The following is a 17,317-nucleotide window of genomic DNA, read 5'->3' as shown; positions in this document are numbered from 1 at the left end:
ATTCCTTGATCCAAATGCCTCCCTTTATAAGTCCCCATGAGGCACCCCAACAAATAACTCCACATGGCCATAAACAAAATTCATGCAAAATTGTGAAGCTGATAAATCTTGCCCTTGGTGACCCTTTCCTCTTTCAGCTCCCTGTTCCAAATTTCTTTCCCTGCCCTTGTCCCCCTTTGCACATTCTTTGCCTTTCCCAAATATCTCATCATCCTGGGACTGTGGCCCCTGGTCTGGGATCCTTACTCATCCTCCACAGCCAGACCACTACCCTAGGCCCCTCTTATCTTCCCTCACTTGGTGCATAGTTAGGTTTCCAGCATATAATGACTTAGCTGAAGGGCTGAAGTTAACCCAGCTTAGGGCATGCCAGACCACAGACCACCGGGAATAAAAGGCTTAGTCAGGTCTGAGTCCAAGGCCTGGCTCTGCCACTGACCAGCTGTGAGACCTCGGGCAAGACACAACCTCTCTGTGCCTCTCTTTTCTCCTCTAAAGTGGAAACCACAAAATTTTCTACTTTAATCAGCACAGAGCCAAGCATAACAGGTGCCTAATGAATGTTAGCTGTTATTATTGCCTTCATTATTAATTACACAGCTGGAATTTTTTGGAGGCAATATGTTGCCATCAACCTAAGCACACTGAAGCAGTCAGAAAAAAAGGGGTGCCAGTGTCCTAAGGTGATTGTGCTATTTCTGTTACTTTGGGGTATTTTTAAAACAAAGCAGAAATGTGTGCTTCCCCAGTGCAAACACTAGTGGACCATAGAAGCTGTAGATGTTCCAGAAAAAAAAAGGTATTTCTAAGACCTTCCTTGATTGAGGAGGCTGGTGTGAGCTGTTCGTGACCATGTACACATCATCAGTACATGGTCACCACAGCCAGACCCCCATGTCAAGCTCTGGCTTGGGCAGGGACTTGCTGTGTGACCTTGAGAAATGGCTTCACCTGTCTGAGTTTCAGTTTTCTCAGTAGAATGAGGGCAATCTTAACAGTGACCATTTCCTGTTGGGGTAGCTGTGACAATTAAATGAGGTAATCCAGGTAAAGGACTTACCATAGTGCTAGTGCCTGCTAATTAGATTAGTAATGGCCACTGCTAAGAACAGGGGCCACCTGAGCTACAGGGAAGGCATGAGGGTAGGGGAAAGGGGGATGGGGGCAGAAGACTGACAGAGGCTGAGGTGACGGCAGGGAGGATTGATGGGCGTCAGCTGACTCCTGAGAGGCAAGTGCAGCGTAGCTGGCAATACGTGGCCTAGAAAATTTTCTTGCAGGGGTCTCAGGAACAAGTGGCCTCATCCAAGCCCCCAGACTCACCTTCTTCCATAGGCTCCAGTCAGGCAAACTCACCCTAATGTCCTCTTAATTTGCACGTGGCTCCTGCCCTCCATGCCCTGCCTCTTCCCTTTCTTTCTAAAGGAAACCATGAAAATGATTTCTTGGTTTCTCTCTCTTGCACCTCCACGATCTCTTCACTGGGGTCCTGACGGCACACAGTTTGTGGTGAATTAATTTATCCGGTTGGGTCTCAAGGACCCAAGGTGGCCTGTTCTCCATGACTCGGCCGGCGGAAAGCAGAAATAAGCCAGGAGGAGAGTGCAAGAATGCATATGAGGGTGTGTCATGCTTAGTATACTCCAAAGCCAAGAGAGGCGAGGCTTGGATTGCCTCCCATGTTCTGACTCTTCTCCCTTCATCACCACCAACCATCAAGGGCTGACTGTTTATTTGCCTGCTTCCTGGTTTGCCACAATGGTCCCAGCATGGTGGGGTTCCCTTCTGAATGAGTCTTGCCTCACAGGGTTCAGCAGTTTTGCACAGAGCAGACATAGAGTTGATGCCTACACAGGGAAGAGTCAGCTTCTTAGCCATTCAGGTGAGGGAGGGGCCGAGGAACCCTAGCCGGGCACAGCTGGACAGAGTAATTGCCCTCAGGGGAGCAAATGAAATTCCGAGTGGGCCAACGCAAGGTAACATATCCTGGAAGGGGCGATTTAAGCCGCCTGGCTTTGGTGCGCTGGTGGGTTTTGAATTATGCATAACCTCTGGGGGAAGGCAACTATGAATCACTGTGGACAGTTTAATGAAGACGCTTGTGCCATGTTTAGCTGCAGTCCAACAGTGACTAGGGATATGAGAGCTCATGGAGGAGGGAGAGGACGGGCTCATTCTGATGGGCAGCGGTGAAGTCTCTGGCCTCACCTGGAAAAAGCTCAATTTAGTCACCATGTGATGATCACAATGGAAATAGAAATGACTTTAAAAGAAAGATGGTGGCATTTATTAGGGTCATGAAAGGTATTTCAATGAAAGGCTCCGCTCATAAATGAAAGCATAATCCTGGGTCCTTTTACTGGAGAAAGCAATCAAATTTTATGATTCTGGATAAAAGAACTATGTCCACCTCTTGGCTTGGCCCCACCAAACGGCAACCCCCATGGGCAGGGGAAAGCAATGACCAATCTAATTTATTTTTGTCTTGCCAGCATGTAACAGCTTGCAGGGCGTAATAAATGAAATTGGTTGAAAATTTTTAAATGCTCATTTAACTGAATAAATGTCATTTAATTCATACAACAAACACTATCGTGCCCTAATATGTGTGAATACCTAGATGCTAAGGATTCACAGAGAAATTAACCAGGTCACTGCCCTTGAGCAGCTCTATCCAGTGTTCGTGGGTGAGACAACCACATATAGGACACTCTAAGAAATAGGTGGTGGGCTGTAATGTGAGCCAGGAGTCACGGAGAGGAGGGAAAGGGGCTTCCATCCTAAGCTTGGGGGAGGAAGGGGAAAGGCTGTTCACATGATGAGCTGCAACAACCAAAGAGCATCTGTTTTGAGGACCAGGCAGGGAAGAATGGAGTTTCACGCAGAGTTATCCTTTATTATTATGACTAGGTTGTTGAACATTGAAACTTACTCTAACTCTCATGACCTAGCCCTCTGCCGTTCCTTCCTGTACAACACCCAGAGCATCTCGCTCTTTGCCTGCCTTCCCGAAAAGGGCTAATTCCCCCTGCTGTGCATTCACAAGGAGCGGATGTAGTAATACTGTTTAGAGGTGGGAATGTGTTGCTATTACTCATCTATCACCACCTCTCCCTCTTCTCTACCTCTAGGCCTGTCCAACCCTAGGTTCTGCCTTCTTTAAAACCCTCCGTTGGGGCGCAACTGATCTCACAGATTCATTGCACACAAATTTTCAAATATCTAACAGTTAACTTAAGTATCAGAACTTATTACTTCCGTATCTTCCCCCTCTACCGCAACCTATCGCCAGTCGTGTTTGTGACTTAGTACAGCAAAGATGTATTTCATAGTTGATTCTTCGTGTGCAATGAATCTGTGAGATCAGTTGAGCCCAACAGAGGGTTAAGACAAACCCTCTTTGTTTTAGGGCCCAATAGTCAACAGTGTCCCAGATTCCCTCTTGGAGCCAACGGCTTCCAAGCCCCTCCCTCATGTGACCCTTGCCTTCCTGATCATGTTCCCAGAGAAAGGTGTTCATCTCCTGACAGTAGAGTTCCAGGTCAGGTCCAGGGAAACATGTCCTGTCCATGCTATCAGGATGTAAAGAGAAGGGGGTGGAGCACACGTGTGTGCATCAACAGCCTTAAGCTGACCTGTCTGCTTCTCAAAGTCCAGCTGGCAGATTGGCCAACTGGCAGATGTCAAAAACAGCCTAATTCAGAGTTTTAAACATCTTATATGATATTAAAGATAACTGTAAAAAACGGTAAGTGCTAAAATAATTAGCAAGAGGCTTTATTTCCTTTATTGCCTTTTCATTTGAAATTAATTAGGTTTGATTAAATTGGATTTTTCAATTTATCTTTTAAGATAATTGTAAACTAGCAAATCTGTATTTATCAGTTTCAGCTCAAAGTTTCAACAATCTAAGAATTAGTCAGTGATCCAAGTAAAAAGAAATCACAATTTTATTTTGTTTTTCCTCAGGAAAAGTATTTTGTTTTTATCATGGAAAACTACGAAATCTAGTCAAACTATTCTTGTAAATTTATTTTCCTTCCTCCTTCTCTTCATGGTGCAAAGCAATATGATTAACTCTTCCACAAATTAACTGGGTGACTTTGAGCAAATTGCTTGAGTTCTCCGGGACTTAATTTTTTCATATGTAAATGTATAAATGTTTGAGTTTGGTCTTAATGAGCTATAGGGTCATTTGCAGCTCTAAAATTATTATTTGTTAAGTAATTGTCACTATTCTTCCAGTGAGGCCCTTTCTTTCATATTCAGCAGGGCCCACCATTTGCTTTGTGTGACGACTCCCTCATCTGCACAGGGCCGGACTGTGACTTGCTTCCTCACATATAGCTGCTGCTTTGCAAATTGGTGTCACTGTCATTTCCCCAGGAAGAAAAAAAAACAAACACAGAAATTGAACACAGCACAGAAAATTTCTGTAATTGTTAGACTGGCCTCAGCTCAGTGCCTCTGGTTCTTTAAAAAAAAAAAAAAGTTCCAACTTCCTTTAGTAATTTTTGGAAAGAGTACATTTACTATTATTTTGGGGGTTTTTTTCACTCTAAATGCAAAAATCTGTGTGCTGCAATGGGTAGTACTGAATCTATAAACAAAACTCTTTCAAAGCAAGTTTTAGAGCAGAAATTAAGTAGCTTTCACACCTGGGGGTCAGCCCTGCGTGTAACACAAGCCACCAACCCTGATTCTCATTGCAGTCTCTGCACTTGGCATGGTGGTTTACACACTGTAGGTATGTTTTTGAAATTTAAACTAATCCACCTTGTATACTGAAGCGCTCAGTGTGTTCCAACTTGTTAGACTTTCATATTGTTCTGTTATCCTAAATTTTAATCACTGTATGTGAAACAATCTAAAAATGAATTCCAAATAAAAAAGTAGGAGAAAAATTCTGAATACAGACCAAAGTACTTCAGGGTTTATAAAATTGCTTTAGGGTTTATAAAATTATCCTGTGAAACATCCAAGTTATCAATTCTAAACAGCTACCAAAGATATTTATTTTCAAATAGATTGTCTTGTTAACTACATTACGGTCAGCCAAATTGTTTTTAAGAAAATCACCTAGAGCTAGATCATGAGAACTGTCATTATAGACTGAATCCACACCAGTCTTGAAGAAAGGATTAAAAAAGTATTTTCCAAAGAAACAAAATAGCTTATTCTTATGAATCACTTTTTCTGTGTGAGATTCTGATCAAAGTGGATAACATGTATTAGCTTATCTAGTTCTTTAATAACTTATTAAGGTAATTACTATTATTCTCCTCCTTTATAGATGAAGAAACAGAGGCACAGCAACTTAACCATGATTACCAGCCAATAAGTGGCAGAATCTGAATTATTATACACCCAAGGGGGCTCACCTTAGAGCCTACTTTAAAAGAAAATAATATCTTTATTGAAATATAATCCACATACAAGTAATTATAAAAATTTTCTGATGGGTTTATAATATAGAAAGCTGTAATCTGTATTAAAATGACAGCACAAAGGGCAGGAGGAATGGAACAGTTTTTGTATGTCACTGAAATTGGTACTAATCTGAACTAGATTGTTTTAAGTTATGATGTTGATTGTCATCCCCAGGGAAACCACTAAGAAAACCAAAAATATGTAGTAAAAGGAAACAGAAAAAAAATTAAAATAATATACTAAAAATATCTGGTTACTCAAAATACGGAAGTAATGGCAGGATAGAGGAAGAAAAAAGACAAAGACATAATACACAGCAAAAGGAAATAGCAAAATGGCAGATGTAAATCCTATTTATCAGTAATTACATTAAATGTTAAGGGATCAAACATCAAGATTTGTTTAATGGCCAAATATATGGTCTATGATAAAGAATATCCCATTTGCACATGAGAATAGTGTGTATGTATTTTTTGCTATTGCTGGGTGGTATGGTCTATACATGTCCATTACACCATACTTTCCCATGTATAAGACACACCCTTTTTCGAAAAATTTGGGGTCTAAAAACTGGGTGCATCTTATACAGTGGGTGTATAAGTGCAAAAACAAGCGCGAAAAAAGCGAGAAATGCAAGTAAAAAAAATCTGTAACCACTTTAATTTTTTTCTGTTTATTTTTACTGTATGTTTTTAAGGGTTTTTTTCCCAGTAGTTTTCCTGGGGGTTACAATTAACATCATGACTTAAGAATAATCAGGTTCAGATTAATACCAACATAATTTCAATAGCATACAATAACTTTGTCCCATTCTCCCTGCCCTTTGCCTGTTCTTGCAGTACAGATTACATCTTTCTATTTTATAAATACAACACAGTTTTATAATTACTGCTTTATAATGTTGTGTTTAAAATCAGAGAGGAAATAAATTACAAACAAATATGCATTTAAACTATCTTTCTTATCTCAATGTAGTTGCCTTTATGTTCTTTTTTTAAGGAGAGTTTTTCAGGATACCCAATTTTTGATTAACAATCTTTCTGCAATTTGAATATATCATCCCACTGGCTTCTAGCTTTCATAGTTTCTGATGAGAAGTCAGTTTTAATTCTATTGAAGATCTCTTATACATAATAAACCACTTTTCTCATGCTGTCTTCAAGATGGTTCATCACCAGCTTTTGATAGTTTGACTACGAGGTGTTTTGGTGTATAGCTCTTTGAGGTTCTTGTCTTAGTGTAGAATTAACCCCTGGTTGTTTGCAGAATATAAAAAGAATTTACTAGACTTTACAAGAGTAAGCAAAGATTTACTGAAAGTCAAAGAGAGAAAGTTCTGGCAAAGGGAAGTTTTGCCGGGTCAGAGCCCAATAGGGACAGCTGCCCTGATGAGAAGGGATGCAGGGGTTTTATATTTTTCTAAGCAGGATATAGGGTGCTTGCAGTGGGGGCTGCCGTTACAATTGTCTTCTCCTGGGAATTGTCCTATTCCCATCTACGATGGATGTCATTTTGCAGGGGTTTGCTGTTGTGATTGGGAACTATTTTGTTCCCACCTGTGATGGATGTATGGTGCTTGTCAGCCTGCAGGTGCAATACTGGCCAGGGGTGTCAGAGCCAAGTGGTTAATGTTTAAGCTCGCTCCTCCCAGCTTACAAGCTTGCTCCTGTTAACTCCTTATTTGTCTCATCAATTATTATGTTTGAAGGTTTTTAATATACAGGTTTTTATTAAAATATACAGGTTTTTAACCTGTATATTAATGTCTGTTATCACATTTGGAAAGTTTTCAGCTATTCTTTCTGCTCTTTTCTCTTTCTCCTTACCTTCAGGGAGTCACATTATAAATATGTTGGTCTATTTCATGGTGTCCCACTTTTATCTGGGGCTCTGTTCATTTTTCTTCTGATTTTTCTTCTGTTATTCAGATTGGATCATTCAATTGACTTCAAGATCACTGATTTTTTCTTCTTTCTGCCTACTCAACTCTACTTTTGAGACCTCTGGTAAATTTTTGAAATTTTTGTATCAATTCTTGTAATTTTTAGCTCTAGAATTTCTGTTTGGTTCCTTTCCATAATTCCTGTCTTTTCATTAATATTCTTTATTTGGTTAGACATCACTCTCTTTAGTTCTTTAAACATGTTTATAATAGCTGATCTTTGTCTAATAAGTCCAATGTCTTGGCTTCCTAAACTATAGTTTCTCTTGACTGCTTTCTCTTTTCTCTATGGTCCATACTTTTCTGTTTTGTTGTGTGTCTTGTAATTTTTGTTAAAAACTGGACATTTTAAATAATATAATGTGTTAACTCTGAAAATCAGATTTCCTGCTCCCCGAAGTCTATTGTTGATGTTTGTTGTTTTTGTTGTTGCTATTCATTTGTTTAATGACTTTGCTGGACTAATTCTGTAAAGTCTGTGTTCTTTATCATTTGTGGCCACTGAAGCCTCTGCTAAGTTGACTTAATGGTCCACTAACAACTGGACAGAGTTCCTTAAATACCTTGAACCAACAAGTTCCCAGTCTTACTAAGGAGCTCTGTGTATGTGTGTTGGGGGAATGTCTTCAATGATCCAGCAGGAAGTTTATAATTCTGCTGTAGCCTTCACTTCCTGCTTGTACAGATTAGTGCTTTCTTGGGACTTTCTGGGGCATGCACACAGCCCTGCACATGTGTGTGGCCATCTATACTCTCAGGCATATGCTAGAGCTGTTCAAAACCCCCTATGGACATCTCAGTCCCTTGGTCTTCATTTTAAGTCTTGGGGGGCAGCCTTTATTATCTCCAACTTGTATCACCCCTTCAAGCAGCTATGATGTTAAACAATTGCTTCAAATTGTTTATGAAAAGCATCCTATAAATAGGGCTATTTGCGCAGAGTGAGCTCTAACTCAGACCAAATAAAAATAAGCCCTGAAAATGGAGCATTTTAGATAGCTGACAAATAGGTTAAGTAGTGACAATTCTTTGAAGATGGGGCTTATAGGGAGTTCCAATCCCATTTTCTTCCCTTCATTGGTTAATAGGCTGCAAGTTTTTGTAGCTACTATAGTTGTGAGGCTGTTGGCTTTCAAGACTACCATGGAGATATATAGAGAAAATGGGAATAAGGCAAAATACAATCTTACGAAGCTCACCTTTCTTAGGGAGGTTCATTTGTTTTTTATTGAATAAATCCTCCTTAGGTTGTTACAAGTCTTTGGTTAATTTTCAGAGTTATGGAAAAGTTGATTTGATCATGTTTACAAGTTTTCTCAATGTTTTTATGGAAGAGCAGATTTTTGAAGGTCCTTGCTCTGCCATTGTGGAAGTGTTTTCCCAGAGCATGCTCTTAATTACTACACAAGTGTTTCCAAATTGGGGGTCTACCAAACCCCTTAAGGGTTTTACATTTTATAGGAATATTTTAATGTCTAGTTTCATCTTCCTGACATTTATCTATCAAAATACATATCATTTATTTTATGTATATTATTTTATTTCTCCATTTATTTGTACATTATAGTGCATTACTTTGATCTTTTAGAAATTATGTGTATAGAAAGCTATCTAAGAGGTGTCACAAAATATTTGTTTTAAAATTAGCAAGGGACTTTTTTTAAAGATTGAAAATCACTGTATTAGACTCTCCTCCCATTCCTATCATACACCTACCCTAGAATATCTCCGAAGACTGCCTGCAGCCCCTAGTCTACTCTAGTCCCCCTTGAAAGTGAGCAAAGAGGAAGTTTTGGAGGAAAAAAACAGAAAAAAACAGAAGTCATTACAAATATTTCTCAGGAAATTAGAGTGCCAAAGAAAGTGGAAGCTATCTGATAAACCACATAGAAAACTTTTAAGGTATATCTCATAATAAGAAAAATATCATGTTTTTGGTTTATCATAAATTCATCATATATACCATTCAAATGTTACCATTTTTAAATAATTAAAATCTAATAAAATATGCACCACCTAAGCTAGACTGAATGTGATTTAATTTCCTTTGATGATTAATAAGACATCGGGAAAAACTTTATATAAGAACTACCAACCTTAGAATCTTACACTAATAAACATCTTTATAATGCAAAACAGTGACATTGGTACCCCCCTAAGACTGTTGATTGTATTTTTAAAAACTTCCATCAATAATTATGGATAAACCTGGCCAGAATTTATTATAGAAAGATTTCTACACATTAGCATTACCCGAACAAATACTCTCAAAATCCAATCTTTTTTTTTTATTTTCAGGTGGGATATCAATTCCTAGTTTGCTATGCCAGAGAGAGTGGTAAAGGGGTACAGGTTTTATTTTCAAAATGAATCCAGCAGGGCAAATCCAGCAGTCACAGATGAACTTCTACTAAGTAGTGATGGCAAATAAGGTTCATGAGAATGGGTGATACCTTCTTCTTGAGCACTATGGGGAGTTGTTTATTATGTTTTTGCCAAATTTAATTTTATTCTCAGTTTCTTACATTTCCCGGGGCCACAGTGAAAAAAGAAAACAGATAATCAAAGAGGGGAAGCTATCAAAAGAGGAGAAAAAAGAAATCTACATGATCATCCCTTAATTTTCTAAAAGTCGATGTTAATAAAGCTGCTGTCAATTCTTTTAAATATTCAAAAAAATCAGTACCTGGAAGCTTAAGAAGAGAGTGGAAAGGCTATGCTCTCAGGACTAAGGAAAGACACACTCCCAGATAACTTTGTAAATGAAAAGAAACTTATTAAGTACTATCAGATAGTATATGTAATTGAATACATCTGGGCTGGCATTTATCCAGTATACCCTGGTAGGACTCTACTGGCATTTAGAGTGAGTTTTCTTTCTGATTGGTTATAGCTTCCAATTGGTTCATGTCTGTGTCTGAGCAGTTAATAATGATTTTGATTATCACCCCTACTATAAATGTACTCCACAGTTTCATTTTGGAAGTTACAGCACATACCCAGGCCCCCCATCCCCTACCGCATTTTCAACCTCCTCAAATGGGGTCTCTTAAGCTATGGCAAACTCTGCTTAAACTTTGACTTCTCAATGAACATTGTATGACCCCTTTCTGCATAGGACAAGCAAAAATAATCACCTTCATATCTTTTTTTCTTGGTGGCAATTGATTCCTGCATGGGGACTGGCCTGGTCGCCACCTGAAAGGACATCTGGCCTTTGACTGACATGATCCTGGTGAAACTCTAAATGACCCTTTCTGGTTCTAGCACTCCAATTGCTCCTAACAGTGAACGACTACATTCTGAAGTAGTATAGTGCTCCCAGCTCCGGCTCCATAAAAGATGCCTCCAGCACACCTCCCTTCCTCTGGGTAGTTCCTTTTTTGTTGTTTCACTCCATTACCTTTCCTGACCAGTTTTTCCTTGGTTCCAGCTTTCCTTTCCAATTTGGAATCTGTTAGACAAGCTCCAGATTCCATCAACTTGTCCCCATTTCTTTCCAACATCTCCAACCTCACCCCATCCCTGCCGCCACTGGAATGGCCAGAGCTCAACAACTCCAGGGCATGCTGTCATTTTCATCACCAATATCCTTGCCTGTATTAGGAGTCTATCAGCAGAGCCAGAGAGGTGGGGCTGTGCTCATTTGCTGCAAATACACAATTTGCAAGATAGACGAGAAAGATAGCCTTTCTTCCACACTCCGCCATTTTTAAAATAAAAGAATTCAGACACTTGGTTAACACTTGAAGTTGGTGCAAGACATTTCCTCCAGGGCTTTCTCTCCATCTTATTTGGGCTCTCCCTCGATCCCTAATAACGCTACAGAAACAAAGCTACAGGCTCATATTTCTTTCTTCCCTTTTAGGGATTCCTTTTCTCTGAAACCTTTCTGGACAGATAGTAAATGAGATGGCCCTATAGAGTGTTTAAGCAGTCAGCTAAGTTAAAGGCAGTAAAGGACTCCTTGCTTACATCATCCACTTTGTTTGCTTTGAATATATAGCATACAGAGCCCTGAAGCCTATCTTGGTCTCAGCTGTGTTCTTTGTCCACTTCTCCACCTTCCCATGGGCTCCCGAAGCTCTGGATGTGACCTTAGCCAGCTATTAGAACCAGGGCAGATTTTGAACTGTGCTCTGCCCTCTTTCAATAGAAATAGTCCTCTCAGTTTTTTTTTGGGGGGGGTTATTTTGGGGGGGTGACTAGTGCACATTTATTATAAACATTTCAAACATTGCAGAAAAAGGCAAAAAATTAAGTCATCCACTTTCTACCTATTCAACATTTTCAACATTTTGCTAAGCATTCTTTAATCTGTCTCTTTGTGTGTCGTATTCATTTTTATTGCTACATAACAAATTATCAAAAACTTAGCAGCTTAAAACAACCCAAATTTATTATCAAACAGTTTCTGTGAGTCAGGAGTCCAGTCACTGGGTCCTTTGCTCAGGGTGTCAAATGAGGGCAATCCAAGTGTTAGCTGAGACTCTTGTCCTATCTGATGCTCAGGGCTCATTCCGGTTCTTGGACGAACTCAGTTCCTTGCAGCTGTAAAACTCATGGGAGCATCCATCTTCCTCGAGGCCAGCAGTAGAATGTCTTTGCTGCTTTGAATATCTGACTTGCTCTGTCCTTGACCTCTAGACCCACATTTAAAGGGCTCATCTGATTAGGTCAGGCCCACATTGGTAATCTCCCATTTAATTAACTCAGAGTCAATGATCAACAATTAATTACCTGAATTACATCTGCAAAATCTTCTTTGTCATGTAAGTAACATAATTTCAGGAATGGTATCCCATCCTATTCAGAGATTTCAAGAGGAAGAAATTATAGAAGGGTGAGGGTCATTTAAAAATCTGTCTCCACACTTAAATACATACACAATGAACACATACAGAGTCTATGGTGTTATGTAGTGGGATTATAAAAAATTAATATGCTATTGATATCTTTCCTGACGAATAAATATAGATCTGCATCTTTATGGCTGAATAGTATTCTATTTTGTGTTTCAAAATAATCACATATTAGACAGTTAAGCTGGTTCCGATTTTTCCTTCTGACAGATTATGCAAGGATGAACATTCATATGTACTTGTCATTGCATTTCTGTGATTATTTCCTGTGTGCAAATTCCAAGGAGAGGGATTTATTGAATCAAAAGATAAACTAAACCAATGCAGTGCATGGTGCTGTTTCTCTAGTGAGGCTCTGCCTCCAGTGAAGATTTTCTGGGTCCTTTGTCCAATACTGCTGAATTATTAGCATCCTTGAAAAGATCTCTAAAAATCACTGTCTCTGCAGGAAGCACGCAGAAGCTAACATGAAGCAAAAATGTGTTCTTTCCTTGTCATCTGTATCAATATCCGTCTCCAAAAAGTTATTTTTAACTTGATTAAATAAGTCAGTGAAATGGGGGCTTTATTTTAATTTCTACACTGCTTTTTTAGAAAGAGGCAACAAGGAAAGTAGATCAATTTGAAGGTTTATAATTTTTTTAACTTTAAAGGGACACTGAAAGAAAAAATAAAAAATAAATAAAGGGACACTGTACATTTTGATAGTATAGTGGGAAGTCAGGTTTCAAATTTAAAAATATGAATCTTATAAACAAACTAAGATTTATTTACACTTGCCTTGCTAGGAGATGTCCTCACCTTTCAATCCACCAATACTTCGTGAGCCAGCTCTAGTGCTAGGAATGTGATGGTGAACAAGACAGAACCCCAAAAGTGAATCTACATTCTCTACATATGCATGATGAAACTGCAAGATGAAAACAGAATGATTATTAAGGATCTAGATAAAGAAGCTATAAGATAAGAAACAACCTTTCAGGAAGCATATATGTTTCCCAATCTGGAGAGTAGGTCTATGGAATTCAAAGCTCTCTGTAAATATTAGACTCTTTCATGGGGGAACTTGAAATATAAAAGACAAAGTATGTGTATCCAGAAATATTTAACATCCAGCCAAAAGGGAACTCTTCATGGCATGGATGGCCTAGAACACTTGTTCTCTGGCTATTCCTGAACAAAGAATGGCATGATGGAAAAAAACACCAAAAAACAAAAAACAAAACAAACAAAAGAACAACTCTGGCTTCAGAGGTGGCATCCTCTCCTTTTGCTCCTGACCATTCTGGGAGCCCAGCCACTGGCTCTCCACACATTGACTAAGGCCCAACCCCACCGGAACTCGTAGGCAGTGGGTCAGGTAGACAGCTCATAGTTCTGTCCATCTCATCCACTGCCTACAAGCTTACGACCCTCTTATTAAACTCTTCCACTCTAAATACACAGATAAGGCCTCAGTCATAGGTGATGTGGAAGAGATCACAAATAACAATTAGAAATCATGAGAGAAAAGAAAGCTTTCCCTATCTCCTGGTCCTTTGAAAAGAAGTGTTATCCTCAAATAAAAGTTTTTATCTGAGATCGTAAATGCAAAGCTTGTTTATCTTGTTCAAGGCTAACCTTGCCCAAGATATTTGAATTTAAATAAGGAGATTCTGGGGCCTATTAATCTAGGCTGGTGGTATAGCATTGAAAGTCAGGGTTGCTAAAAACCACAAGTTGTGTAGGAAGCAGGACTGTGTCTATTTGGGACTGTAAATGTTTCATTGCTTTGTTTTCTGGATCTCTCTGCCTGATGGTGCAACCATTCTAGAGGGAGGCTAGCAGTCATTGTTCAATACAGTGACCTTTTTTCCAGCTTCAGAGCAAAGATAGAGGCTCTCAAGTGAGAACCAACCTCATGTTCCTGACCCAACACCTCCGCACCTTGAACCTGATCTACCTCTGCTCCTCCCGCCTCCTGCAGACAACGCCTGGCTCCCCACACCTGTCCATGGCGTTGCTCTTGACCTCATCCCCTTGCATCCTTGATATTGGAGCCTCTTTCCATTCCATCTCTCTCTTTATTCTCTCTTTATCCCCTCTCCCTCTCTACTGGTTCTTCCTCTATAAGCATGACAATCTCTCCCCTCATGTAAAAATAAAACAATTTTCCCTGCATTGCATGACTTTCTAGCCACCTCCCTATTTTCTCTTCTTCCCTTCACAATATAGATCACTCTTGGGGGAGAAATCTACACTGTATCTCTCCCCTTCCCTTTCACTCCTCATCTGGCTCTTTCCCCCACTCTTCTCCATCATCAGTAAAGAACCCAGGGACTCCCTCCTCATCAAATCCTGAGTGTCATATGTGTGTATAAAAATGCCTTTTGGGTTTCATCCCCTGGATTTGCCACAGGCACTCAAGTTCATCATGTCCAAAACGAACTTGTCACCTGTTCAACACTGCCCCCACCAACACAAACCTTCTCTTCCTCTTTCATTCAGTCTTGTTAAATGGAACTCTTATACTCCCTGCAAGCTCAAAATTCTCCCTCAACTCATCTGGTTCCCTCACATCTCCATAAGCCATCAGTTTTCTCTCCCAATGGCTCCACTCCTCCACAGTGATAATCACCCCTGTAGTGAACATCTTTTTGACCCATTGCAGACTCTTGCAGAGTTTCGGTGAGTGTGTAACTCAGCTCAATCTCCCATATTGCCTCTCCATACAGCTTCCACAAATACAGAATTTCAAATTTAATTTGCCCAAAAATGAAGCCCAAATATTTAATTTGGGATAAAAGGATCTCACAATCTCGCTCTTACCTATAACATAATTCAGTGTTTACTGCACAGACCCTGGAGCCCTATCACTAACTAACTGTGTGACCTAAGGCAAGATTCTTAATCTCTGTGCTTCAGTTTCCTCCCTTGTAAACTGGGGATAATAATAACAGTACCCTTCTGATAGGGTGCTGGGAACAGCAGATGTGTCAATATACAGAAAAGTTTTAGAAGAGTGCCTGGTACACAGTAAGTAATGCATACTTGCCAGTTTGTAATTTACTGTCATCACCTGCCATCCCTCTCCTCTCACACACACAAATACTCATATGTAAATATGCTACCCTCCAGGGACAGCGACAGATACAATTCCACAAACACACTGTGTTGGCTGTTTCATGCCTCCACAACTTTGTTCTTACTCCTTTTGTTGCACTGCTAAACTCCCACTTATTTTTCAGGATTCACTTCAAATACCGCTTCTTCTGTGAAACCTTCCCTCATCCCCGGAGAGTTTCCCACTGAGACCCCATTGCACCTCAGATGAATTTCCATTCTAGCATGCATCACTTCAATTAATTATTTTTAGAAGTCTGAGAGTTAGCATTTTTGAGTGCTTATCACATGCCAGACGCTGTTCTAAGTGCTTTACATGTACTACTTGTTTAAGCCTCACAGCAAATTTATGAAATGTTTGAACAATTGGTTTATATGTTTGTCATTCCTCCTAGATTCTGAGGCTCTCTATGGGCAAAAACCTATGTCTTGATCTTTGTTGAATATCCAGCACTTAGCATGGTGCCTGGTGCATAATGAGCACATAGTTAAATAAATACCTCTGAATTGAGCCAGTCAAAGATGAGCTGAACTCAGAGAGAGAGAGAGATGGGAATATGCATGGATTGCTGACATTGAAGGACATTTAGGGAAAGGATGGATGATGGTTAGATGTGAAATCCATGAGTGCTATAAACAAAGACTGCTGTAACTACCTCACCCACCATTAAATTGTTATTACTATATGAACATTTTCTATGGTGCAGATGGGTTAACAGGCTCTCATTTGTTTCTGTACTGTCATATAATTTCATAAACATAATAATATAATTCATGATGACATTTTATTCCATGCTCTTGCCTCAAGGGTCATGTGAAAAGCTTTGCATGGCTTTCAGCTCATGGGTTGCCCATCTTTGATAAAGGGTAAAGAGACACTCACTCTGACAACATTTCCTCCTTGTTGAACACCAAATGGAAATTTGCCACAAATTATACACAATTATAGTCAGGAGTTAATATTATGGTTTCTATGGCAATGGCCTAAGCCCATAAACACAAGAATTTCATTTCTTAATTGTTACAAGGGATATGCTTGTTATAAGTATAATATACATAAATATAAAAGAAATTCAAAGATACATGTATTTTGGTTTCAATTAACTTTTCTTCCCTACCCCTTTAGCGCACAGTAAATTCTGTTTCATTAGGCAGCAGAGAATGGTTAAGATCAAAACTGTTTAATGCACTAATTAGAATATCTCTTGGTGGCCTTGAAGCTGATATTAGCAGGAGAAAAGCAATGCCCAGCCACGTGAGTGCCCCCAGGAGTGCCAGTGGGAATGGATCTGCCCAAACTCAAGTCTAGAGCCCCAGGATATTCCTAGGAGTCCTCAATTTAGTTTAATCCATTCCAGTAATTAGTAGATGGCATATCCTCAGGATTTGTTGTCATTTTTTTATTTTTTGGAGCATTGAATGTGATGGTAAGTTTAATCTCACCGGAGTGATGTTTTCTAAGGAACTACCACTGCTGGAACGAAGCCTGGATGACGAGGCCTGATCTTCCCGTTGGATTTGGAGGTTGGCAAGTCGTGGACAGCACCCCTCAGGAAAACAGTGATGGTAAAACTGCATCCTTCTTCGAGGGAACTGTTTAACTGCCAGTCTTTATTTTGCTTTTATGACTGCACTTAATGTGTGGGTAAAACTCCCAGTGGGAACCAACATCAGACGCGTGCTTTCTGGGCACATGTACAGTATTAATTGCCTGCCAATCGGCTTAATTTCATTTCAATGGTTGGCTTTACCCTGATTATTTTATAACTTTTAGAAAAAGAGCATAAAACTTAACATATATAATTCATCTACTCTTGCTTTGATAAGCAGTTTTGAAGACAGGACAAAAAATATCTATGTAAGCACTTTTACTAGGCTATAAAATATATTTCAGCTCTCCCTGATATAAAAGTAGAGAAAATGAAGGACTCAAAAATAATTACAGATCACCCTCTAATTTTTTCTGTCTCTTTTTTTTTTC

The 17,317-nt window shown here is 39.4% G+C and overlaps 1 protein-coding gene across 2 annotated transcripts in view; it reads left to right on the top strand.

The window, feature by feature from the left end:
* F13A1 (coagulation factor XIII A chain) overlaps positions 1-17,317 on the top strand; it is a 203,518-nt gene that overhangs the window by 129,240 nt on the left and 56,961 nt on the right. For both annotated transcript variants that reach the window (XM_019624776.1, XM_019624777.1), the window contains one exon: positions 16,799-16,902. In XM_019624776.1, the coding sequence (XP_019480321.1) occupies positions 16,799-16,902 (104 nt within the window). The remainder of the gene's footprint in view (positions 1-16,798; positions 16,903-17,317) is intronic.

Source organism: Hipposideros armiger, unplaced genomic scaffold, assembly GCF_001890085.2.
Source record: "Hipposideros armiger isolate ML-2016 unplaced genomic scaffold, ASM189008v1 scaffold_607, whole genome shotgun sequence".
NCBI classification, from domain to species: domain Eukaryota; kingdom Metazoa; phylum Chordata; class Mammalia; order Chiroptera; family Hipposideridae; genus Hipposideros; species Hipposideros armiger.
The sequence above is the reverse complement of the archived record's forward strand: the minus strand, read 5'-3'. Positions and strand labels throughout refer to the sequence as shown.